Source organism: Triturus cristatus, chromosome 10 (assembly GCF_964204655.1).
Source record: "Triturus cristatus chromosome 10, aTriCri1.1, whole genome shotgun sequence".
NCBI classification, from domain to species: Eukaryota; Metazoa; Chordata; class Amphibia; order Caudata; family Salamandridae; genus Triturus; species Triturus cristatus.
In genome coordinates, this window is record NC_140593.1 from 639,797,950 (window position 1) to 639,823,118 (window position 25,169).

At 42.8% G+C, this 25,169-nt stretch overlaps 1 protein-coding gene across 1 annotated transcript; it reads left to right on the plus strand.

Annotated features, from left to right (window-relative positions):
- Positions 1-13,236: 13,236 nt before the first annotated feature.
- Positions 13,237-20,287, plus strand: LOC146789835 (hemoglobin subunit alpha-2). The gene is made up of 3 exons (XM_085632192.1): positions 13,237-13,403; positions 18,656-18,860; positions 20,019-20,287. Exons 1-3 carry the CDS (start codon positions 13,309-13,311, stop codon positions 20,145-20,147), a joined length of 429 nt encoding a protein of 142 aa, XP_085488318.1. The 5' UTR covers positions 13,237-13,308; the 3' UTR covers positions 20,148-20,287.
- The last annotated feature ends 4,882 nt before the right edge of the window (positions 20,288-25,169 follow it).

A 25,169-nucleotide genomic window follows, 5' to 3' on the forward strand; every position in this document is an offset into this window, starting at 1 on the left:
TCACATCCTCAACAGACATTAAACGTAACATGTCAAATGGACCATTCTCATCACCTGTTACACCCTCAGTAATGTCTTGGGCTGCACTCATATCACAATGTGCACCATCACAGCCCACTTTGACATGCACACTTAACACATCACCACATCGCTCAACAAGACACTTACATTGCTCAATTAATATGTCCTCAGCCATTCACATATCACCATTCACCCACCCTACTCTGCCTAAGTTCTACACATAGTTGAAAAACAAATGCATTCACAGATTCAAACACAACATAATTCAACTGAACAACACTGCACATGTCACCATTTAGCACCCTAAATTTCACAACTGGTGTATACTCTTAACATACACTTATCTACTTTGTTACAAATTATAGGTTTAACCTTTACTCACTGTGGCCCTGTCACAGCCACATCTGAGTCTCACGCTCCATACCTCCATTGACCGCTGCACATTAACAACTATCCTTACTCAATGACACTAACCTGTTATAGTTATTATCTCTCACAGTAGTAGCACAAACTACAACTCTCATCTCCTGCTAGACTCCAACCTTGTCTAGCTGGTTCTACCCCATCACATCTACCTATTCCTAGCATACTTTGCACAGGATTTAACCAGTATTACAAGCTTGAACACTCTTGACTCCCCCGCATTTCAAACCACTCACTTTGGAATAATGAAGAAACTTCACGTCTCCTACACATGAACTGCCTCTGAACTACACTCCTACCTTGCACTCTCTGAAAAACTCAATATTTGTCCTGCCCCCATTACGTATGAGTATCCACTCCATTCCCAAAAAGGGAACACAAGTCTCTCACCTCCACCCTTGTTTAAGCTAGCTGAGCACATGCAACATGAACATTGCTTAACACATCAGCAGCTAGGTCTCACATTCCAAAATCCACCTCCTCCCCTTTGTGTCAACTAAGAGCATGGGTGTGACACAGGCTCCTACAGCATTTGCACAGCAGATGGGCCCATAACACTTCTCTGTACTCACAGTCCACTCGGCTTGCCACAAGTAGCATAGGGCAATGAAATAACAGCACTCCTAGTTCAGCTCAGTGTGATCTGGAATAGCATCAAGCATAGCTCAGAAGGACTTCATTGTCAGTCATGCACAAATGACAACCTACACAAAAATCATATGCTCAACTACAAATGATGTGTGTTTGAAACTTTAAAATCCAAGCTTGGACAGACAAAACAATGGTCATTTGAAGATTGTGCAAAATACCTCAGCACAACCATTCACAAATCTTCACAATTGGCACTCATCCCTTTTGAGCAGTGCCCAAATTTCTGCAATTACATCCTACATGTCAGAATTCAGTTGTGGGGGCGTAACCAACATCCATCCAGGCAGGGGCAGGTTGCAGTCACATCCAAAGCACTCACAAGTGATGTGGCCACATGATGACAATGCATTGTGTATGCCGTGTGTGGAGTGACCACAAGTGTGGTATGAAATCCAAAGCAGTATCAAAAATACAAAATTCCAGTCCATGAACGAAAAGTGAGTTTGTTCCAAACAAATTGACGTCGCAGCACATTCCTACGTATCCCAGGTGAGGGATGTTGTGTATTGATTATGCATCACCCTGATGCACTATGGATGTAAACCCAAGGAAGGTGTCTGTCCATCTATAGCTCGTAACAGTGACTGCAGACTCGAGGCTGTGCTCTGTTGCTCTGCTCTGTAGTCATTGCCATTTGTGAGGCCCTGGCCAGCTGACTATGGGCTGCATCACCCGGGACTGGCACACAGTATCCACCTTGAACTAAACCACTCCACAACACTTCTAGAACCAACAACTGAGGTTCAGACTGCTTGCATGAACTGAGCCAAGAAGGGAATTGTTGCTGTGTATTGTCATGCTGAATAGGTATACCTTCAGCTGTGTCAAATGAGGGGGCTATAAGGGGTTTTGGATTACAAGCACAAACACATTTTGTACACACAGAATGTACTAACAGGACTTGACATTGCTGCTCATTACCAACAGGTCAATATCATATTCCAAAATGTAAAACCTTAGAAATTGTTAGAGTTTGCCTAAATGTCTGACACATAAATGACTCAATAAGAACAGGCAGCACACAGCATTGTCCCTGAACAAGTAAATGAGATATCTTGGACACAACTAGCACATTCCACTCGAGACAGTATTGTGATAACTCCAACTCCTGAGCAATTTGCTGCTAGGTCACATGTGTGTCGCCTAACTGAGATAAGTTTCACAGCATTTGGCACATATAAACTGTCTGCCATCTCAGTGACAATATTATGTGTGTCATATCCCATCCCTGAATCAAATGCCTGAAACAACAACATTTGGAACTTGTGCACATATGTGAAATGCACAGGCAAGTTGCTCAGTTGGGTTGAAAAGGGAGACACATACTCATGACACATATCCCCATGACGACACACAAACCAATACTTGACAAATAGGTAGGTCTCATTGAATCAACAACACAAAGCTTATCTCAATGCCAACAAACATTTGAAAAAACAACAAAACCACATGGCTGAAGTAGCACACATTGTGTCTTGCTTACACTTAGCTTGTTACACATCCTCTCTGGCCATGCAGACACACTCGAAATCACTCATCACACAAATACTCATTGTAAAGCTTGCCGACCATATTGCAAATAACATCAACCTGGGATAAACAGTACATCTCCATCCTACTGCTTACCATAATCTGGTTTGTTGCATCATAATCTGGTTGTATACGCAAAGGCACAGGCATGTGTACACCAATACAGATTCAAATTTAATATCACATGAGCATAATGTTGCCCTTGTTCACTTAACAGAATTGGTAAATGCTCAGACTCTCACACCATAACTGTGACATAAGGCCAGAATTAGCTGTACATTATGACAGCAGCTACTGTACAACTTTTCAAACACAGCATGGCATCACCATAATTCCAATTGTGTTACAAACATTCATGTACCATGTACGCTGTGTACACATTCAACTAACACATGCAACAATAGTGTCCCTGAAAAGACGGTAAAACACTGTAACTTACTGAGACATGTCCTGGGCACACACACACCATCCACATGATGTAGCCAAAACGAAAGCAAGATGCAATGACTGCCATCTAAATTTGAACACACTGGACTATTAAGACCACAGACACCTTGCCTAACAGGAATACCTGTAGAAAGTGGAGTCCTTGGAGGCAACAGGGTCAAAGACTGTGAGAATACTGCTTATCTTATACTCACCATGAGCACAGGAAATGTATCAGATGAGTACACAGCCATGAAGGGAATTGGCCCACATTGGCATGCCACCTGTGGCAAGGTTGTCATTGCCACTAGTCTACCAGATCTATAAAATACACAGACATGGGTCCACCACTATCAAGTCACCTGAAAGATTTGTGCCATTACTTTGTGTACATGGGTGTGTTCCAACTCACTACCATGTAGTCAAACTCCATATCTATCCAGGTGTATTGATGAGACAGTGGTCTTCCTTCACATTACAAACATATGCAGCATGTTTTTCCTAAACGGTTGTACTTTGCCACACTTGCACTAAGTTGACATCTGAAAGCATGAACCATGTGGAACTGTGTTTTCTTAAAAAAAGCTTTGTGATTTCATGTCACACTCATAGGCAAAACCAATGTTAACATTGACATCTAGCCAAAGTGGGCACACAAATGTAGGATACTTGCTGACAAAGTGATTGTACTCCATGGACCATGTGCAATCCACACAATACTAACGTCATTGTTTACTTAAATCACATATCACACATGAATGACAGTTAACCAGAAATCCATTTTGAGGACACAGAAGTAGAAAAAAAAATAGGAAATCCTTTATTCAGCAAAACTATGTTCGGAACGGTGATGCAAAAAAAGCCAATGGCCAGTCAAATAAAAGTCAATGGTTTTGTGGGCCACAATTGTCATGGCCTTCACTGCTTGCCTGCACTTGTCCTACAAAGGGACACCTCCCCTGGGAGGGGCATCTAGGGGATGTGCCAGGCACCAAAGGGCCAAAACTAGGGAAACTGGTTTGGGTTTTGGGAGGGATGGAACACGGAGGGGGATATGGGTCCACTGCAGTGGTAGGATCAGATTGATGGGGTGGTGGGTCAACTGCAGGGGTTGGCTCAGATTCAGGGGGCAGCTATAATGGGAGGGGTATATGGGGTATGTGCTGGGCGTCACTCATTTGGGTATTATGAAATCTTAGCTGGTGTGGACAGGAATAGGGAGGGGTTTGGACTTTTTAGGAGAGGGTTTTTTGGGGGCCGGAGGTACTGGGCTGGGTAGGGCAAGTATGGGTTACTAGAGGGGATTGGTTTCTGGGAGACTGAGGGAATTTTCTGGTGGGGGCTGATTTGGGGCTGTGTTTCTTTTCAGGGGGCAGTAGATGTAGATGTCTGTGTCTGTGTGTAATTTTACGCTTCTTGGGAGGGGATGGGTAGGATTTAGTTGGGAAGAATTCAATGGCAATGAGGTGGGGTGCCTGGACTGAGGGGGTAACAGGAGAGTCAAGGGTAGGGAGTGTGGAGGCAGAGAGGTCTGAGGTCTGAGGAATGTCTGTGGATGTATGGTGTTATCTGGTGGTATATCTGTGGGGGTGTGGGTGCTATCTGTCTCCTGAGTGTGCATGCATGTGGGTTTGTCCTTGTGTCTGTGTGCTTGTGTGCTTCATGTGGCTGTTGAGGGGGGTGCATATGTATGTTTGCGTGTGCTTGGTTCAGGGAGGGTAGTTGGGAATGTGGATGGAGAAGAGGCAGGAGGGGGGTGAAACAGCTGAAGCTGTGACACTGCTGCCATCGGTTCCGAGGCAAGAGCCTGACTGGATCGCTGTAGGGCAGACATGTCAGAGTGAATGCCCTCATAGAATGATACTATTTGTGTTAAATGATTGGTATGTACCTGGAGGACATTCAGCACTGCTGTCTGCCCCACAGAGATCTGCCTCAGGATGGCGATGGCCTCTACACTGAGGGCAGCAGGGGAGACATGGCAGGGGGTGAGGTGCCTGGCATGAAGGCAACGGGCCTCCTTCTTTTGGAGCAGCCATGGACGCTGCTCCTGGGAGCAGCTGGGAGGGTGAAGACATTAGGAGTGGTGGTGGACTCATATGTAGGGGAGTCAGTCCCTGGGTCATCCACCACCACAAGGGAGTTATCACTGGAGTTTGAGTCATCTTGTGATCCAATGGATGTTGTGCCAGACATGCCCTTAGTGTGGCTCTCCTCACTCTCTGTGCCACTGGGTCCCTCCTCCTCAGACTCAGCCCTGGATCTAGTCTGGCGAGCTGCTTCCCCTTCGTCCGTGGCACTCTCTCTGCTGCTGGCCGGTGCTGATGCATGAAAAAGATTCACATAAGTCGTCCGTATGTACTTGACACATAGGTATCATCATAAATCTTCGCAGATCAACCAAAAACTTAATTTGGACTTGTGCCATTACATTTTGATATAGTTCCATAAATGGCACTTGTCAGTATGCCAGTTAACCATTGCTCTCTCACACACAATGTTTCTGTAACATTGGGTGCATCAATATCAATTTCCACAACCACAATGTCAACTTCTTCACTATGTAGCAGGTGATGTATCGTCTTTTGCTCCTTAGGGTCTCGTGTCATAACATACCTGTCTCTTCTCATGCAAGGGAGTTTAGACCTCACAAAGGAAATAGTATTAACACAATTTATTTGAGACATAGTATCCATTCTGCAATCCCTAGTCATCAAATTGGGAAGCATTGGCTCTGATGTTAACGGTCATATAACTTTATTGTCATACATCAAGCAGGCGTAATCCTTGTATTAGTCATATCACACAGATTACAGTGATTGTGCTCATTTGTCCTGTGACTTCGGTCCTTTACTCTCAGTTCACACATCTGACTCTTATCATGGAGACACCAAGGCAGTAGGCATAGCTAGAGTGAGAGGCATGTGGCCCACAGCCTATGGTCATGTATGCAGAGTGTTATGAAGATGATTCAGAATTATGTGCACATTGGAGACAGCTCATCAGTTTCAGATGTGAACAATGGTCAGCACACTTCTAAGTCCAATGACTGCATCTCCACGGTGCTTCAAGTGGAACACTATGCCACTGGGCAGTCTGGGTGCATTTGTGTACGGACTATTAGTAGTGACCCTTTATTCTTTAAGAGTCCAGCCAACACTGTGTACCAATCCTGTCTAAACTGCAGACATCCCCATTTGTAGGGGCCAAGTTTGAATGTCTCTCACTTCTTTTAGACATAATGCACACTTTGTACAGCCTACATTGCTCTTGTTTACCATCTCATTTTGTAAACTTACACCAAAATGATGCACGTTTCACATCTCTAAATCTGACAGTGATGCATCAAAAACATGGGTGACAAGGCCATCAGGTATGAGGAGTCAAGAGCCTTTACACACATGTCAACCATTGTGCATGTGTATCTAACATCATACCTTACAGTTGCAGCCCTGTTTCCACCAATAACCACCTGTGTTTGACACTGAATGGCACGTGTTATCACCGTTACAGAGTCTGACACATGGACTCACACTTTTGAATGGAGAGAATGGAATCTTACACCCAACCATGTGAAAGGCCAGTGTGACAGGTGACCTAAATTAGCAAACCTGTAATTGGCCAATGGGATACATTAGAATTCACTGAGCACCAAGGCTGGGACCTAACATTGGCACACTGACCAAGCAAAACTCATCAAGGACTCAACAAAGACGTCACCTGCTGCGGGGATGTATAGCACAGGCTTTTCACAATTGAGTGTTACAATAACAGGATACTTCACTTATTTGTTGACACCACAGTGAGAACAGGTCATACATTAGTCAATGTGCTGATACATGTTGAGCAATCACATAACTCCTGCAGGTTATCTCCATGCACATGTTTTTGTAATGTGTGCTGATCACATGAGCATGGCACTACTGTCACTACCCTGAACATAACTTCCTCACATCTCCCTCATGTAAGGGGCATAACCAGGCATCTCAAAATCCTTGTGCATATGCATCTTTTAAAACTGAACAGTGGTTTTGGGTGTCTTACAACCTGTGAAAGAGCCAGCAGGCTAAGATACTACAACATGCATGCTAAAAAAGGGTGTGCGACAAGGCACATACTCATCCAGGTCAGGAAAGACCACAGCATGTGGGGGGTAAGTGTTCAGTGCCTGCCCCCTTGCCTTGAGCTGACAGGCCCAGTTAGACTTCTGCGATTTTCTTGGTTCAGCCACGAAGGTCCTGCCAGCATTTGCAGCAGTGACGGACGCACTGATTGCGACCCCCACGGAGCGCACCTTCCAGGCGATGTCCTCCGCAGCTCAACCTTCTGATGGGAGTGGACATGTAAGGATGACATGGGGATAGTACTTCAATTACCCTGGTCTAATCACGCTGTTCTGTTTACTCTATCCATACCCATTGCCTCTGTCGATATGAGCATTTCAACCAGAAAGTATGAGTGGTGCCAGTGGCATAGTTTAGACTCGACTGAATTCAATGCTCTACTGGAAAATAGTCGACCTGCTATTTCCTGCAATCCAGAGACGGCATCCTTGGACTATCACTCTTCGATTGGTTTAACAGTACAGTCCCTAGTGCCCTCAAAGACTGTTTAGGTAAACAGAGCTACCCATACTGAGACCTGGTTCTCAGAGGAACTTAGACTTTTAATAAAGCAATGCTGCTGGCACAGACGGTGGTGAAGACAAAATGATGCCACAACAGAGAAAGAAATTTCTAAGGAGATGATCACAGAATACAAAGAATTGATTCACAAGTCAAAACTATCTAGTTTTCTAAAATCTGGAAATAACATTTCTAAAGAATTATTTGCCATGGTTCAGAAATTAAGTACAACCCCAGAGACCAGAAGTTGGGCCATTGACCAGACGTTTTGTAACACTAGCTTCTTTTTTCTGTGAAAAGTAAGTACCATCTACCACGCATTCTCCTTGAGTCACTCTCTGGAAATTTGCAGTTGTTCGAATTTGAGCATAGGAGACGTTGATAATCAAACTCGCCAAAATGGCTCATCGGTAGCTAATTCAGCTCGGCTGTCTAATTTCTTGCCCTGTCTCCTTTGATAAAGTTCTCACATTTTTTTCCAGAGCTAAAGCTGGCTCCCTGGCGGATCTTTATCGTCCTAGAATAGCTCACTTATCTCTGGATCCTATTACATAGCAACTCATTGACATTTTCAATCTTGTCCTTAAAACAGGAATATTTCCTAAAATTTAGAAAAAGGCTTCCATTCTGCCTCTGTTAAAAAAAAACCAGCCTGGATTCTCTGAACACCAGTAATTCCAAATGAGCTCCTGGGTGCCCTTGCTGGCAAAAATCCTGGAAGAATTAATAAATCAAGAGTTGACTACTTTTATCAACAATATTCATATCTTGAATTCTACACAGTACGGGTTCAGGAGTGCGCACAGCACTGAGCTCACCTTGATTACTGCTATGGAGGAGGTTAGATGAGCGGTCTACAATGGAGGAAATGCTGCTCTGATCTTGTTGAACCTCTTGGCGGCTTTCGATACAGTAGACCATGGCTTACTGATAAGTCCTCTCCGAATGATTGGCATAGACAGTGCAGCTCTTTCTCTTTTTAAATATTTTTTATCTGAGTGTTAGCAATTTGTAGAAATTGACAGCTATGCATCACATACCTTTCAACTCCCATGTGGGATTCCACAGGGCTGTGCGCTTAGGCCTTCTCTTTTTAATCTATATGTCACCCCTCTGGCCAGGCTTATTGTTGTATGCCGATGACACGCAGAATATTGTTTCTGTCACAAACAATACTCAGGACACAGCTTTTAAGTTCCAAAGCTGTATGCAACAGGTTAGTAAGTGGGTGTTGGCAAAGTGCCTGAAGTTAAATTAAAGCAAAACTAAAGTATTGCTCTTCGGAAGTAACACCTCCTTTTGGTCCCGTGACTGGTGGCCTCTGGAACTTGACTTGCTCCCTATTCCAATGACAAAGGCACAAAATCTGGGAGTTATATGAGATAGAGCCTTATCTTTTAAACATCAGGTAAATGCCATTACCGCGTCGACTTTCTTTACATTAAAAATTCCAAGGAAATATTTCCTTTTATACCTCTTGATCTTCAAAAAACTATTTTCTTTGTGCTCATCCTATCTAAGTTAGACTACTGTAATGCTCTCTTTGTTAGTCTACAGAACGGTCTTCTTACCAAACTACAGGCTCTTCAGGATACAGTGGCTTGACTACTACTAGGGATCTCTAGACATCATTCAGCTAAACATGCTCTTAAATCCGTCCACTCGCTCACTTTTGAAAAAAGGATCGACTTTAAAGCCCTGTGTATTGCTTTTAAAGCCCTCCACAATCACTGACCAGAATACCTAAAGCACCAATTCCATTGGCATCTGCCATTGAGAAATCTCCGGTCATTGTCTCTAAACTCTAAAGCTGGTGGAGGTTCCTAGATTTCGGCTTGTAAACTGGGGTGGGAAGCAAAAATGTTATTACTAACACTTCTAGAATATGGAACTGTATTACCACCAATTTAAAAAAACTCCTCTGACTTTTATCCCTTTAGTCCATCTTCTATAATGTGAGAATTGAGTGCCGCTAGCTTTTGGATTTCACCCTTGGTTTTCAGCGCCTAGATGCCATTGGGCATTAGTTTGTGCTTTATATATAAATAAATAAAATAAATAAACATTGGAGCATAAGATGAACCAAATCCTCGCCAATCTGGAGGACATAAAGAAAGCACTGGGCCTCGCACTGTGAATGGCTCACCTGAATGGATGCCTTAATCCTTCACCGAAAATCCGTTTTTTATATAGTTATCTTTGAACATTGTTTTTTATGTAGTGTAATGTTATGGTTTGTGTAGGCTTAGATTATTGTTAAGTGTATGTCGTGTTTTCATGTAGGCTAGATTGTTGATAGTGATATGAGTTACGTTTCCTTTTCGTTTGGGTGGGGGATTGATTTTTTAGTAGTTGTGAAGGATAAAAAAGTTAAAAAAGTAACAAATGTTTTCACAAAAAAGAAATATATTTGTTTAGGATATATGTGTAGGTAGTCTATGTTTAGGTATAGTTGTCTTTGTCCTGTCTTCACATGTGCCTTAAGGAGGGAGGGGAGTTGATGTTTAATATTTGTTGTTAAATGTGTAGGCTAGTATAAGGTTTGTTAGGGTAGTGTTAAGGCTAAGTAGGATAAGTTAGTGTAGTACAGGTTAGGACTTTAGCATAGGGTAGATAGGCATAGATTCAGTTAGTTTTTTGTTAAAATAAACTTATGCTTTTTTATACATTGTGGTGTCAGTAATGTTTAATGTGTATAAGAGATGTATTTAGCTAGGAGTCATCTACTTTTAATCTGTTTTCCTAAATGTAATAGTTGCACAACATATGTGAGTGGCTTCATTATCTAGGGACAGGGTATTTTCATACTGATGATTTACATACTCAGACATTCATATAATGTAAAGTTCAATATGTGCCTTTTCCCATTGCATGAGAATAGGGTGCTAAAGAAGATGTCCTTTACTAGAATGTTGTGTGTTAAAAAAACATTAGGTCTTGGAGGAATGGAGCGCCGTCTGACTTCTTTACATACATTTGTTATGTTGGTTGGTTCTCAGTTTGCTGCCTCATGACCTATGGCAATTACTACATTTGCTAGTTACCCCAATGAGGGGTTTTCACCGGTTACCATGTTTGGACATGATACTTGTAGATAGACAGTTTTTTCCATACACTTTGAGGTCATGTTACCAGTTAAACATTGTTGTAGCCAACTTCATTTAGCACTCAATGTATATCAGCCATTGTGTCCTCCACACATTTTCTGGCATCTCACTGCCTTTCAAGGTCCCAGAGTCTGAAGACACCAAAGTTTCAAATTTGATCTGTACTTGATGTAGTGGCTACACAGATTATCCATTGTTGACACCTCTCCTCTTTCATGGTGACAGACAACACACATCGGGCAATTGAGGGTCCATTTATTTACATGTGCAAAACACACTTGCTCACATTGGGCCAGTTCATTTGACAACAACCCGAAAGGATGTGTATAGCCAGTGGATGTCCAGACAGAGTCATTGTGGGGAACATGTCAAGAAACATGTAGAGGAATTGGTAAATATTAGTCAGGAGGATGACCACAGTCTAATAGGGAAGGAAAGGCTTCATTGGCAGTCCACAAATGTCCAAGGTGAACATGGCAAAGCCAAGATGAGGACAGTGACAGATTGTGTTCCCAGGCATGATGGTAAGCACAGGGCTAAGCAGAAACTTTGAATGTCAAATGCTGAACAAGATGTCAACACATAACAGAAAGAAACAAAAGTATGTGCCCCTTCCATTGCAGAGGATGAAGCCTTACCTCCTGGTCAGCACCCTGTCCCACACACCAACAATGATGGTGATGATGATGAAAACCTTCCAACCATCAACTATGACACCTTCCAAATGCTCCTGGACTCCATAGGAACACCATTTCCGGACCTGGGGGAGAGTCAGCACTGTTGTGGCATCTTCACATACCTCACCAAACAATCAACAGGCACCACCTACCACCACAGTCACATCCCTGGACACCGAGGACACCCAAATTACTTTCCAACAGACTAGGGTGCGAGTCCAGATGGAGTCGGCAGGATCAGGTGCGGGTGGTATTGAATACCCTGGCAGCCACGGTAGAGGGGGTCCGTGGGTGCCTCAGCCCCAATAGGGACAACTCGGTTTCCATCAGAGGCACTGACTCTCCACTCCATGGTCTCCAGCAGTCCCTGTCTGACATCGCTGCTGTCATGAAGCGGAGGCATCCAGAACTGCCCTGCCAAAGTGTCACCAGCAATGTGGCCAAAGACCTGGGGGCAATTCGAAAATGTTTGGAGACCATGGAGCGGAAGCAGGACTCCCACATGGCTGTGGGACATGTCATTGGGGGACGTGCAGTGGGTGGTTCAGGGAGCAGTCCACCACAACAGCCATTTAATTTTTAAACTATACCATATCTACAAGGCTGGGGCAGAACCAACAACTAAGGATGGGTAAGCACTAGGGCATTATTTACACGCCCCTAGCGCTATCAGTCTGTTACGTTTTTCATATTAAAACAGACTCACCGGCAGGGCAAAGAGCTTGTAAATTAAGGCCCTGTTCTTAGGATAGTGAAATGTGGAAAACACAATTATACATTTCTCCTCATATTTTGCTCTTTCTATGTGTGCTGCATTCTGCTGCACACATAGAAACAGCAAATCACCTGCAAGGATTTTTTAGGTGCAGGAAGGTGTCCTTTACTGCACATCAACATTTGCCACTGCAGCGCAGACACCCTAGCAACATGGCACAAGGGTGACTGCACTGGCACAACTCAATTTTTAACGCCACAGCACTCAGGGACATGCAGGGATGTGTCATATTTTTATGCATACAGTGCATCCCTGAATTTCTAGACTTTCATTTACAAGCCCCTTTCGCCACCAGTGTGTCACTTTTAATATGGGAAAAAGTGATGTACCGGCAGCGCACGGGGCTTGCAAGTAAGCTCCCAAGAGTTATTATCTACACCACCTGGTAAATGCCGCACCTCGCAGAGTCGGTATCTATTGGGTGCGGCAAATTCTTCACTTCCTGTCCCACAACAAACCGGACCCATATGTGTAAGTAAGAGATAAAAATGCTATTTTCCAAAGCAGTGAAACGAACCTCAGACAGATGACAATTTGACTTTGTTTTACATTTATATGGGACTAGAACATGCATTGTAGGGAGCGCAAATGCATTTATTTCGCCAACACATAAGCTATCTCGAATGAGCCACAATAATGTGCCAAATGACATTCTTGAACTTTAATATCTGCAAAGGGACCCGCTTTATTGTACTTTCTTCTGTTAAGAGGGGTCGTAGGTAAGACTGTGTTGAGCGCCTCATATATGTTCGCTTGAAAAGTGTATACCAGTGACAGCAGGATACTGAAAAACGAGGGCATTAACAAATATGTTTTTAAAAAAAGGTGTCAAAATAAATGGAAACAGATTAATGCTCTGTGGTAAACGTATCATAACTCAAGTTCAATAAAGAGAGCGAGGGAGAGAGAGAGAGTAGGACACGCCCAGTGGTAGTGCGCGATCCAATCGACAGCTGAGCACCGGGTATCTCACGTGACCGAGCTAAGTCCAGCCCTGCGTTAGACAGTATATAAACTGCAGCTAGGGGCCGAGAAAACCAGCTGTGCGCTGCTCTCCACTGACTACTGCAAACATGGTTCTCTCATCGCAGGACAAGGCCAATGTGAAAGCCGTCTGGGAACATGTGAAGGGGCACGAGGAGGTGTATGGTGCAGAAGCCTTACATAGGTATTGTGAGGAGTTCCCTCTTTCGATATTTGCGTTGCAATTGCTTATTGTTGCAGTGAATGTTTTGTTTCAAAGTGCTGTAATAGAAACTAACTGCCACTTGCTTCAACATCTGGATTTGCGATTCCTGAATAGCAATTTTTAAGGAATCGCTTTTTGGGAATTTAAAAAAAACCTTATGCAGGTTGGAATCGCAAATTAAATTGCGATAACATTACCTATTGAATCGCTATTAGGTAATGTTACTCCATTCATAGGCCCATAGAAATGTATGGCAATGCATACGAAAATTGCGATTACCAAATTGGTAATCGCAAATTGCAAATGCAATTCCGAAGGTGCCAGGGGGCCCAAGGCTACCTGATGCACCCCTCCAAAAAGGTAAGTGTGCACATGGGGCGCACACACATGCCCTAAGGGCATGTGTGTGCGCCACATGTCACTTTGAAGAATGCACTTTGGTGCATTTTTCAAAGAATGCGCAAATTACCATCAACCTGAAGTTGATGGTAATTAGCGTTTCCTAAATGGCCCAGTTTTCCACTACCTTGTGATAGCTGGCAAACTCATACTGCTCAAGTGCTCGCCTGACGACCACAATTATCTGTGAACAAGCACTGGCAAAGCCAAGAAGTCCCGCCTGTGTTTATTACTTATTTACTCATTTTTGCGATTATATATAGCACAAACTTGGCCAAAAGCATTTAGAGTGGTTTACCAGCAAACAAACGAATATGGATACAGGCAACAAAAAAAGGAACAGATACGCAACAAAGAAAACCACTAGTCATGCAATTCGAATTAGGAGAGAAAGGTCAGGCAGATTGCACCTGGATGCGGACAAATGATCATAATTTCAAGCAAACTGTATCTGAAATAGGAGAATTTTTAAATGTGGCAAGACTTGGGGTTGTTTGAAGAGCTGGTGAGAAGGAGTATTGTTCTAGTACCAGAGAACGATTGTTTCATAAGCATTCTTACTTTAATGTTGGAGGTTCCTGCAGGAATGCTTCAGTATTTCTCGATGAGTGCCAGAGATTTCCACCTTTCCAGCCAAATAGGAGGGAAAGGAGGACTTTCTGGGTTTTGCTTCAATGGAAAGTCATTGTATAGTGCGAAGAATAGGAGAAACGTGGGCACATTTTTTGTGACCTGTCACAAAGCTGGCAGCTGTGTAAAGGACTGCCTCAGAGGTGCAAGGTGGGCTTTGAGACCGGAAAAAAGAGTTCCTTCAGTCAAATATGGAGAATACCAGCAAATGGGCTCGTGTTCAGGTCCTGCTGAGGGATGATTTTGCTGATGTTTCACCATATTGGTGGTGGGCACTCTTGGCCATGAATGGCATTTGCTTCTCAAAATAAAGGTGACTGTCAGGGATACATTCTATTGATTTAGAATTATCCACAATGGCCAGTTTACAGTTCTGTAGAGAGAAGGGAATAAATAAGCAATTTTCCTGGGCAGGGAAGTTCTATTTTTTTGGTATAGATTAGAAGAAATTCAGTTTTTGTTGCATTGAGAATTAGGCATTGGTAGTCTATCCACTTTTAAATCCTGTAGAGGGTGTTGGAGAGTAGAAAGATATCATTCAGGCAAGAAATCTTCAGGTAGATCTGGATATTATCCACATAGTGGGGATAGAAATTTGCAGAGTTACTCAAAGCCTGTTCCAGTTCTTTGAAATGTATTCTTAAACAAGATTGGAGATAGGATCCAGCCCTGTGGAACCAGTTGCTTAAGGGCAGTCTTGCTAGAAACAGTTTCATCATTTAACTATTTGCAATCGGTTAGATAAATAGGAACCAAACTCCTTTAGGACTGCACTATCATTTCCTCAGGCTTTTCATCAGAGCATGGTGGGTGACTGTATAAAAGAAAGAAATCAGCAGGTAGGTCGAATAGAACAATTAGGCAGGGTTAACCTGAATGAAGGATGCAGAGAGAATCATCCACACTTTGCAGAAGAGCCATTTCAGTGTGTGGCCCTGACTGAAACCAGATTGGAAGGCGTGATGCTGCTATGCTTCGATTCAAAGTGATAGCTGTGAGGCTACACAGCTTTCCGACACCTTAACTTTGAAGGAAGCATTTGCAAAAGGGATGGAAGGGTGTACACGTTAGGAAAGTACATGAATTGAGAGAATAGGAGGGAAGGGGGTGGGGTTTAACTGCTAAAAAGCCCCCCGTCAGCGTTGAACTATCACTTTTTCTGAGTGTATTTTGAGTCATCAATTCCCAGTATCTTTCCTTTATGATTTTTTTTTAAGGAAACTGGGTACTCGATGGGTTCTCCCACAGATTGGGCAAACCGATGCTGAGTAGGGAAGCTCTTACCTCACGTAACCATCTAATTTTGTGGAAATGGTCTGCCTTAATTATGTCCCTTAGGCCATCAGCAAATGTTGACAGTTCCGGTGTCCAGCACATTCTGCACAGTACAAGATGGGCTATAACCTAGTTAGATCTGCTAATTCTTTCCTACCTAAGTCATACAACATTGGTAGCAGCGGTGTGCTTTGAGGTAGACTAGTGATCTTTCGTAGAAACCTATTTTCTGCGATAACTGACTGAGATTCTTGAGACCCCAGAGTTCTGCCGCATAGAGTACCGAGCTCACTACTTTTGTGTTGTAAATCTGTAGCACCGGGTTAACTGGTTTAGTCAAGGAGGCACTGAACTCAATATGTAAGGCACCTGATAGTTGCCGATGTTTCAATGTGGCGGTATCAATTTTACGACTCCATCTCATGTTTTTTTGCAGGATGACTCCCAAGTAAGTGAAAGCAATGACTTGTTCTAATGGCAACCTGTCCAAGAGTATGCCTCCTCTAAATGTTCTGTGCTGATTAAAAGTCATGAACTTGGTCTTAGCTACATTGATTTCCAATCGCCGTATAGAGCAAAACACAATTCAGAACACATAGGAGATAGAAATTGCCATTTGTGATTATTTATGTGCAGGACGGGACACCTAAACAATCCTTCCCCCAATGCAGGCACCCTTGCAGTATGGTACAAGGATGCCTGGGTTGGCACCAGGCAGCTTCATGTAGCACCAACGCTAGGGAAAATGCAGTGGTGTGCCATATCTTTGCAAATACAGCCCATAACCTGCTTTTTCAGAATGGCGGAGCGTGGTATTAGCAATTTTCGCTTAATGCCACCCTCCGTCATTCTGTTGTAAACAATCCCCATAGGGGTCTCAATAATAAGCCCCAAAGTTCATACATTATGGAATTAACTGGGAACGGACGCTGCACAGGTATGAAAGCCTATCAATAACGGGGAAGGAACATTGCACGGGAAAGAAAGCTATCCAGTGCAGTGAGTGATAACTGTTTCTCAGTCTAATCAACATTCCCATGCACCAAGGAAAAAAAAACAAAGCCCATACAAAAAACAACTCTCTCAGAAAATGATGCCCCTGGCCCATTTTGGCAGGGGACTTCAAGTTAGGATTCTAGTGGTACATCCCCTGAGGGAAACCACCTACAGACTCAAGCAGGCCGCATAGGGTCTGGCCGAAAGTTTTGCAAATTCAGCCACCTCAAAATCTCAGGCCAGTGCAGGGGTTCCACCCATACTGCCTAACAGTTAAATGGGAGAGGTGAGGATATTTAAATACCTTCCACCTTCCGGTAATCTCTCTTCCGTTCCAGAAAGGTAGTGCAAAAGGCAGCAGAGTTCACTCGGGTACCCCAAATGTGTCCAGGAAAGGTGGTGTGAATGGTTTGGGCACTGCTCAGCACAATCGCATCTGAAATGGAAATCGAGTTGAGATTTAATGAGGCAGACAAACTAATTCCAACCCATTAAGGAGTGCCTGTTGTTCTCCAATCCATTGCCTGGAGGGAGGTATGAAAGCTCAAGTGTGTTAGAGCCGCTAGCACAATGCAAAGTATGAAGGCTCGCTTGTTAGAGAAAGTAGCCAATAAACTGCAGCCTTTGCTCTTTCATATGTAGAACTGCCAGTGGTCGCTCCTCTGCTAAGGCGGAGGAGCGTTGCCCCACTGCTGTTTAAGCAGTAGTTAAAGAAAGCTAAATTCATAATAACTAGCGTTATTATCATTTTAGTGTTGCTTTCCTGGTGCGAATCGGGGAGGGGCGGACTGCCAAAGCTAGGCTGGAGAGGAGTGGTTTGCCAACTCCAAGGTGCGCAAAGACGCTTTGACTGGCACTCTCAGGCCAGCCACACCGTCATGTGCACTTTGCATGTTCTGCACCCAGGCTGCATTACATCTGCCCATCCACTAAAAAAATGTAGTGCAGACAAAGTTTAACATGGGGCAAGGCAGCTCTTCCATGATGCCTCGTTGCCAACTTCTTTGATGAAGTTCCACTCCAAACAACTCCTGCGTAAGCACAATACCCTCTCTTACAGAGAAGATGGCGAGTGGCAGAAGTTGGCTGCCCTATTTCCCCAAGTTGTAGGCCATGGGGTGTGGAAGCAAAATGGAAATGACAGTTGATCAGAACACTGAATGAAAAGGGGTGGTTCAGAGCCCCTATTAGTGTGCATATTGTATATAATATTTAATTAAATGGGCTTGACCAAGGCAGACCTACTCATGTAGACATAGATACCTTACAATATAAGCTGATGTTTTCAGATGTTTGCTTGCAAATAAACTAACTCGGCTATCCTTCTGGAGACATAGGCAAATGTTTTCTTTTTTTTGACAACTTTATTTTTCGCCTTCCAGAAAACAAACAAATAGTACAGAGTTAACTGCATAGGAAAATACTCTTATGCAATGCCATGTGTATAGGCAAATGAAAAAGTACTTCAGTGTTTACATTTTACTTCCTTTGACGACCTTCATACTTAGGCTTGTATGTAAAATGCAAAACATGGAAATAAAACAATTCGCTTAGGACCCCACGGTTCATGCAATTCGGATTTAGAACTCCTTGACCAATTGAACTTGTGCATTAGATTGATGTGTTACATTGAATATGTCTGCTCAAGGCCACAAACACCTAATTTGAGCCTTTTTAATTAGATGCCAGTGTATGACATCATTAAAGAAAGTGATCATCTTTTCTTTTTTGAATAAGAGTAAATTTCTCCCTCCATTTGATTCTATATAATTCACAATATTTTATGACAAAACACAGCTTTTGTCAAATAGGGGCAATTTAGGAAATTATTCCATTCCTATGACTAAAATGAACAAGACAATCTTCCCCTCAAGATCTACTGTCAGTTCCCTTTTCTGATTTGCTGTTTTTGTTCAATTATTTTTTCATAGGGCTTTTGTTTGCGATCCTCAAACTCAAACTTACTTTGCTGGAAAGGACCTGAAAGAAAACTCTGCATATTTACATGGTCATGGTAAGAAGGTGATGAGTGCTTTGACCAACGCCGTCGCCCACATTGATGACATTGAAGGCAGTATGAGCAAGCTCAGTGACAAGCACGCCCATGAACTCATGGTGGATCCAGGCAATTTCGATGTAAGTCATACGCCTTATCTTCATCTCAGGTTAACCAAAAACGACCACCTTTATTTTATTTCTTATCGGAAGTGATGGGTAATATTTATTCAACTTTGATTTTATTGATTTGAATGTTTTCCTAGCTGTTCTAATATTCGAAATTTAGAATAAACACAAAGTTATATCAAATGTTAGTAGGTGAGCTTGCAGTGCCTCATTAATAGAGTGATTGCCTACAACAGGGGCAGCCCTACTCCTCAAAACTTGGAGCAATAGATAATATTGTAGCTACAGTGGTTCAGAGAAGAATTTTTGCATAAAATAATTAAGTTTAGCCACATACAAAAGTAGAAATAAAGGTACCCACAGAAAAAACTTTCTTGAAAACAACTTCATGTTATTAGAATAACTTATTACAGAACATAAAAAGGATCACGAATAGTACAAAAATATAATATGGTGTGGACAGAGAGTACCGGGAACTATCGAAGAAAATCTTTCCAATGTCAGTGAATTTCCATTGTGAATCACTCTGACTTGTCTAATGTGCGACTTCGGACGCAGTCCGTTTAGATATCGTCACATTACAAAAAACGTTTTTTCCTGATCTGATCTATGAAATTGTTGAGCCCTAACTTTTTGGCAAGGCTCTATCCTCGGTTGAATCATTGGATTCTTTGATGTAATTAAGTACTCATCATCAATTTTCTGATGTTGTTTTCAAAATATTGGTCTTGTGTCCTGATGATGACCTTTTGAGTGAGAAGGTTGAAATGCTGTTTTGACCATCCCTTTGGCAACTAAAGAGGATGCAGTCACTGCCTTATTGATCTTGCGATTTAGTAGACATTTTGCTTATTATTCCTCTGCCATTGTGTTCGTTTGTATACACTGTAATTTGTGTTTTTATATGTTTATTATGTGTAATCCCATGAGCACCATGTAATATGTTTGTACTATTCCTGCTCATTAATAGAGCCAGCTGGACCTGTGAGGGAATTTAGTGGTATTCTGGCAGGCATGTGATGTTGCCAAATTTTCAAGTACATCAGTTTGCCTCTGGCTATTGAAGATGGTCTCTATGGAGACACACATGTTATAATTTGGGAAAAGAATTCTGATCTAGCTATTATGTTAAGCAAGTATGTGGTAATGTTACTTCATGTTGTCTTTCAGATTCTGGCTCATCATATCCTAACTACTATGGCCATGTTCATGCCTCAGCAGTTAACATGCGCCAACCATCGCTCAGTGGACAAATTCCTCTCCACTGTGAAGCATGTCCTGACTAGCAAGTATCGTTAAATGAAGATGTACACATCAAGAGAGTCTGAAATCTTCTGCCTACATGCATTCTGACATATGAATATATAAATGCCACTGCTTACCAAAACATGAAAAGCTATGAAATAAATATATATTTGCCTATGGCAAATAGCAGTGAATTGACTTTGTGACTCTCTTGTGTTTGAAAAACGAATGTTGTGTAAACAACTCACAGGCAAAATTAGATTCATTGTACTTTTTGAACTTTCAGCCCAGTAATGTGAGTTTTCAGGGACAGGGTTTTAAAGAGAAGAGAGGTTGTGATCTATAAAATGAGTTATTTGCCACTTTCAGTACAGACCAGCAGCAACTCCATCTTTCCCAGCACAAAGAGCATACGCTATTCTGACAATGTATCTTCGTACTGATCAGGAGGGCATCTCATTCCTGTCTATTGTCACACAGGCACAGACACATAGTATACTATGAAAAAGTTTCAGAACCTGCTACTGGAGTCCGACTCAGCTCACTTCTGCAGGAAAAGTAAAGTTAATACATCACCATGTCAAATATAGTTCCTCATGTCTGTGATACTCTATGTCTAGGAACTTGTACTTTAGATATTATGTTAACTGAGAGTCAGGGAGATAAAGTGACTTGCCTAGGATCACACACAGTGGTGAAGAGGAGAGTATATGACTAAAGATAGCACAAATCAGTCATAAAAAGTTAGTATGAGTAGAGGTGGAAGCGTGTATATTGGTGCATCATGGCAATTATCTATGTTTTTGAGCATTTCACTTGTTGGTGTATTTGTTTTCTCTACTATGTTTAATGTTATCTTCAACCAGCTGTACAACACCTGCTAGCTTTAGACTATGAAATGCTTCAGAAACTATAGCATTAGAAATGATGATTGTGTATTAGTGTCTGTCAAGTGAGTATCAATAAGTGTTTGTATGGATGTACCAAGCTTCTACCTGTAGTTTTGTCTGAATTACACATGTCTACACGCCCAATATGACAATGCCCATAGGGACTGAGGCAGCAGAGAAAAATAAATGCATGTCTCACAACATAGATGAGATGCATGCTGTTTACACTGCCCACATGTATTTCAAGAATGCTGATATGTGAAAGGAAAATAAAGGGAAATTGTGCAGAGTGATTTGAATGGAAGAGAAAAATTAACAAGGAAGTCGATTGCAACAGTAGGATACAGAAGAGGCAGAGAAACCCAAGGGGCGGAATACAAAGCTCAAGGAATAAAGAATGTGAGATAAAGAAACAAAGGAAGAAAAGACTTAGAGAGATAAAAAGGAAATGGAGAAATGGAAAGCAGACAATCTGCTAAATTAAGACAAGCAGAGAAAAAAAGTGAGGCAAGTGTATATATGGTATTTAAAGAATATAACATCTGGGTCACTGTACATGCCCCCACAGGCTTTGCACTGAACTGAATGGAATTAATTATAAACCATTTACTTGATAGAAAATCCTCAAATAATTCTACGGAGTGCATTTTATAATCTTTTCAAATGTTTCCCATAGAAATCTGATCAGTTAGTTCCTGTGGCACTGCCACTTGGTGGATGGTGGGGGTGAAGGGGGCTGCAGTCTCTGTTGTTCAGCTTGAGAAGGGTCTTGTAGGTAAAAACATCTTTTTGACTCTTTCCTGATCACTGTCTCTGTGGACAGCTAAGTGAAGAAAGTTCATACCTCTTTGCGCTTCATTACCCCATAAAAAGGCTGCATCCGCAACTATAGAGAAAGGCACTTGAAAAAGGAAGTAATCCCAAACCAGTTCTCCTGCCTGCAGAATTCTGGAAAAATAAATTAATGAAGACTGCTGTTGATCTAACATATCCTCTTTTAATAATCTCCCCTCTGGTGCTGTTTGTTCCCAAGTGCTCAAGCTGCCCTTGCGCCAGTAGTGTGGTGGCCACTGAACTGGGACATAGTGTATTGTTCACACACCTTATTCTAGTTAAACTGTACTAGCTCACCTAGAGGGATGGACGCAGATTTGTGAGAAGAGGAACACACTCTAAATTTACTGAGCTTGTCATCCCTTAAGTAATGCAGTCCCTGCCCACCCTACCCACACTGAGAAGATTAAAGATTGTGTGAAATAAAATGCATGTTCACAATACTCCCAGGAAGTGCTGAGAAGACTGCAGACCACATATTCAACCTATCCTCACACCTCACAGACCCCTGCTGAAACCATGCATCAACTCTAGCTGCATATTAAAAGTGCACATCAACACTCCCTCCAGCTGCACGCTGTGGATAAGCCCCTGCTCAGGCACTATGTTCACTACCTCCACAGTCATAACCGTGCTGCCCGTAACACCTCTTCTCAACTCGTCATTCAGTGGGTTCGAATCACAGTTGTAGTTTGTTGACAGCAGTCTGCAGGCAGTGGCGTAACGAAACTTGAGGGGGCCCCCCTGCAAGGTTCGTGGAGGGACCCCTCCGACTCAATCAGGAACTCTGGGTGCTGTGCTGAGGGGGCCCTCTGGAGCTTGGGGGCTTCCCCTCACCGCAGGAGATGAGGGGCCTATGTTATGCCCATTCAATGAGGTGCAAAATCACATTTGGTACAACATAAACAGGAGTAGTGTGACTCTAGGGTGACCAGGCGTCCCGGATTTGCCCGGACGGTCCCAGTTTTTCGACAGTTGTCCAGGCAGATTGCGGTAAAAGTTTTTTGAGAAAGTAAACTGAAAACAGTGTGAGGCTCTTTTGTAGGTGTACCAAAGCATGGCTAGTAAGCATCTGTTATGAGTAAGCAATTTAATTAACAGGTATGCTGCTGGTTTTAAAAATTACATTTTATTTACTTTCATAGTGCCTCTTCTGTGTGTGTCTATGGGGATGAGATCTGTCATTCTTTGCCACTTTATTGTTTTAAATGTGTAGTCCTTCCTCTATTCTTGTGAAATGTCCCAGTTTTTGGGTCGCACAATCTGGTTTTCATAATAGTGTGGCAATAGTGTAATATGAAGTTGCAAAATCACTCAAAAAAGACAGAAACTGCTGTAGAAAGGTGTCATATGAGGGTAATCGGTGTGCATGAACGTGATAGGATGGCAGCTCATTCACTTGAAAAAGCACCATTGGTGCAACAATAGCATAGGTTTGCAAAACGTTTTAAACACAAATGTGCAGCATCACATTTATGAGTAAATTCACTCTCTGTGTAAATGATGCAGGGTGCACTATCACCTTTTAGATCTAAATCTTATGGGTGCAAAAATACACAGAGTGCAAATTTAGCAGGCGTGTGGAAACACATTTAGGAGTACAGATCCCTTTTAGGAGCAAAAACACATTTCAACAAAATTGAATTTAGTTGCAAAATCAGATTTGGATGAAAAAAGAGCCGGGTCTGATGAGACACTTTCGGGTGGAAAAATGAAATTAAGACAAAAAATTGTTTTGGGGCAAAAAAACATTTAGGTGCAAATCACTCTAGGCACAACGTCAGCAGGAGGGTGGTACCATTTTGAGGTGCAAAGTCATCGAATACAGAGAGAAAACATGGTTATAAGAAGTTATATTAACTGTACATATGAGAGGGTGGAGATAGACTATTTTCCAATCATCACTCCAAAATGTAAAGCAGAGCAATACACATATGGCTTTATACAAATTGGAAATACTCTTTAAGTAAGCAATGCTGAAGGGGGCCGACCCAAACAATTCAGTGGCTGGAGGCAGCTGACCCAAAGCCCACTCTGTGGATTTTTGTTTATCGGTGACGTGAACCTTAGCTATCAGCAAGGACTCTCTGTAGCAAGGCCTAAAATTGATGGAATGGAGTGTGGAGTGTGCCGCAAATGAATGCACCCAGTGTGCTTCCTGCCCGAGCTAGTGACGACTCTGAATAGGTTAATGGTTGCCAGTGGGACTGGGAGAAGGAAGGGTGGGGTGAAGGTGAAGAAAGGCATCACAGGGGCTGGAAATTAAAGTGCAAAACATGTTTCCACAATTTGTGCTACAAACACTTTGTAGGATTCCACCTCCCTTCTACACAGCCCACCTCCACAAGGACTAAAACAATGTACCACCTCATGGGCAGTGCTTATGTCTCACAGTGTGACTGACCTCCCAGTTACAGCGGTATCAGATGAGTGTCCTCTACATATAAATATTGCTGCTACCCATCTGCCTCAGTCACCATAGCCCCCAATGGCACCACCCACCACTCAACCGCAGCTCCACCCTGCACTTTCATCTTCCTAAAACTCCCTCTCCTGCATTGACCTCTACTCACGATGAAAACATGCACCTGAGCCCAGTCATGCAACCCCCATTGGGCTGAAAGGGCTTCAAATCTCACCCCCACACCCTCCCGTCGTGTGTGTCAGCCCGGGTTGAGATGGCTTCCCGGGCACACACACAGCCTCACCCGAGTACTTCACAATTCTTTAAAAGACCATTTACTTGCTCACAAGGCGTTGTTGTTCTTTCACCCCTTCTTAGAGCCCCTGCATCTCCACTCTGGCTATCAGTGGAAGAATTAGCCCTCCTCCCCCAAAATTGATGGTAGCCCCCCCACCGAAATGTGTCTCTGTCTAGTTGTGCCTGAGCTTATGAGGGGTTCTCTCGTCTGCGTGGCCCCTGCCGCCATGTTAATGAGCTTGTACCATTCCAGAAATTAGCAGATCCCCACGCACTCCATTTTACAACAACGAGATAGCGGCCCCTCCCGTAACAGGAAATACAATGGAAGCAGCGGTCGAAGTGGGGGGGAAAAGTAGGGGAACTGTGGACGGAGAATCAGAGGGCGGGAGTAATTCTTAGATTGGGTCAGTGGGCGGAGTCAGAGGTGTGGCAGAGAGAGCAAAATATCCCAATTTTTAGTATTTGTTTCCCATTTCACTAACCGGTTACAGCTTATTATGGTATTTAATTTAACCAATAGATACACATGTTTATTTAAGGTTTAATATGAGTTATTGACATTAAAATACATTCACAAAGTGGGATATGTTTCCAATCACAGAATGTCCCAAATATCCTTAAAAGTGGAATCACGTGCCACTTCTCTCT

Bases quoted from the DNA above. Each gene is read 5' to 3' on its own strand.
- LOC146789835 (XM_085632192.1), top strand. From the start codon at position 13,309: ATGGTTCTCTCATCGCAGGACAAGGCCAATGTGAAAGCCGTCTGGGAA. The intron at 13,404-18,655 runs GTATTGTGAGGA...ATTTTTTCATAG, and splicing joins GGTGCAGAAGCCTTACATAG to GGCTTTTGTTTGCGATCCTC. The intron at 18,861-20,018 runs GTAAGTCATACG...GTTGTCTTTCAG, and splicing joins TGGATCCAGGCAATTTCGAT to ATTCTGGCTCATCATATCCT.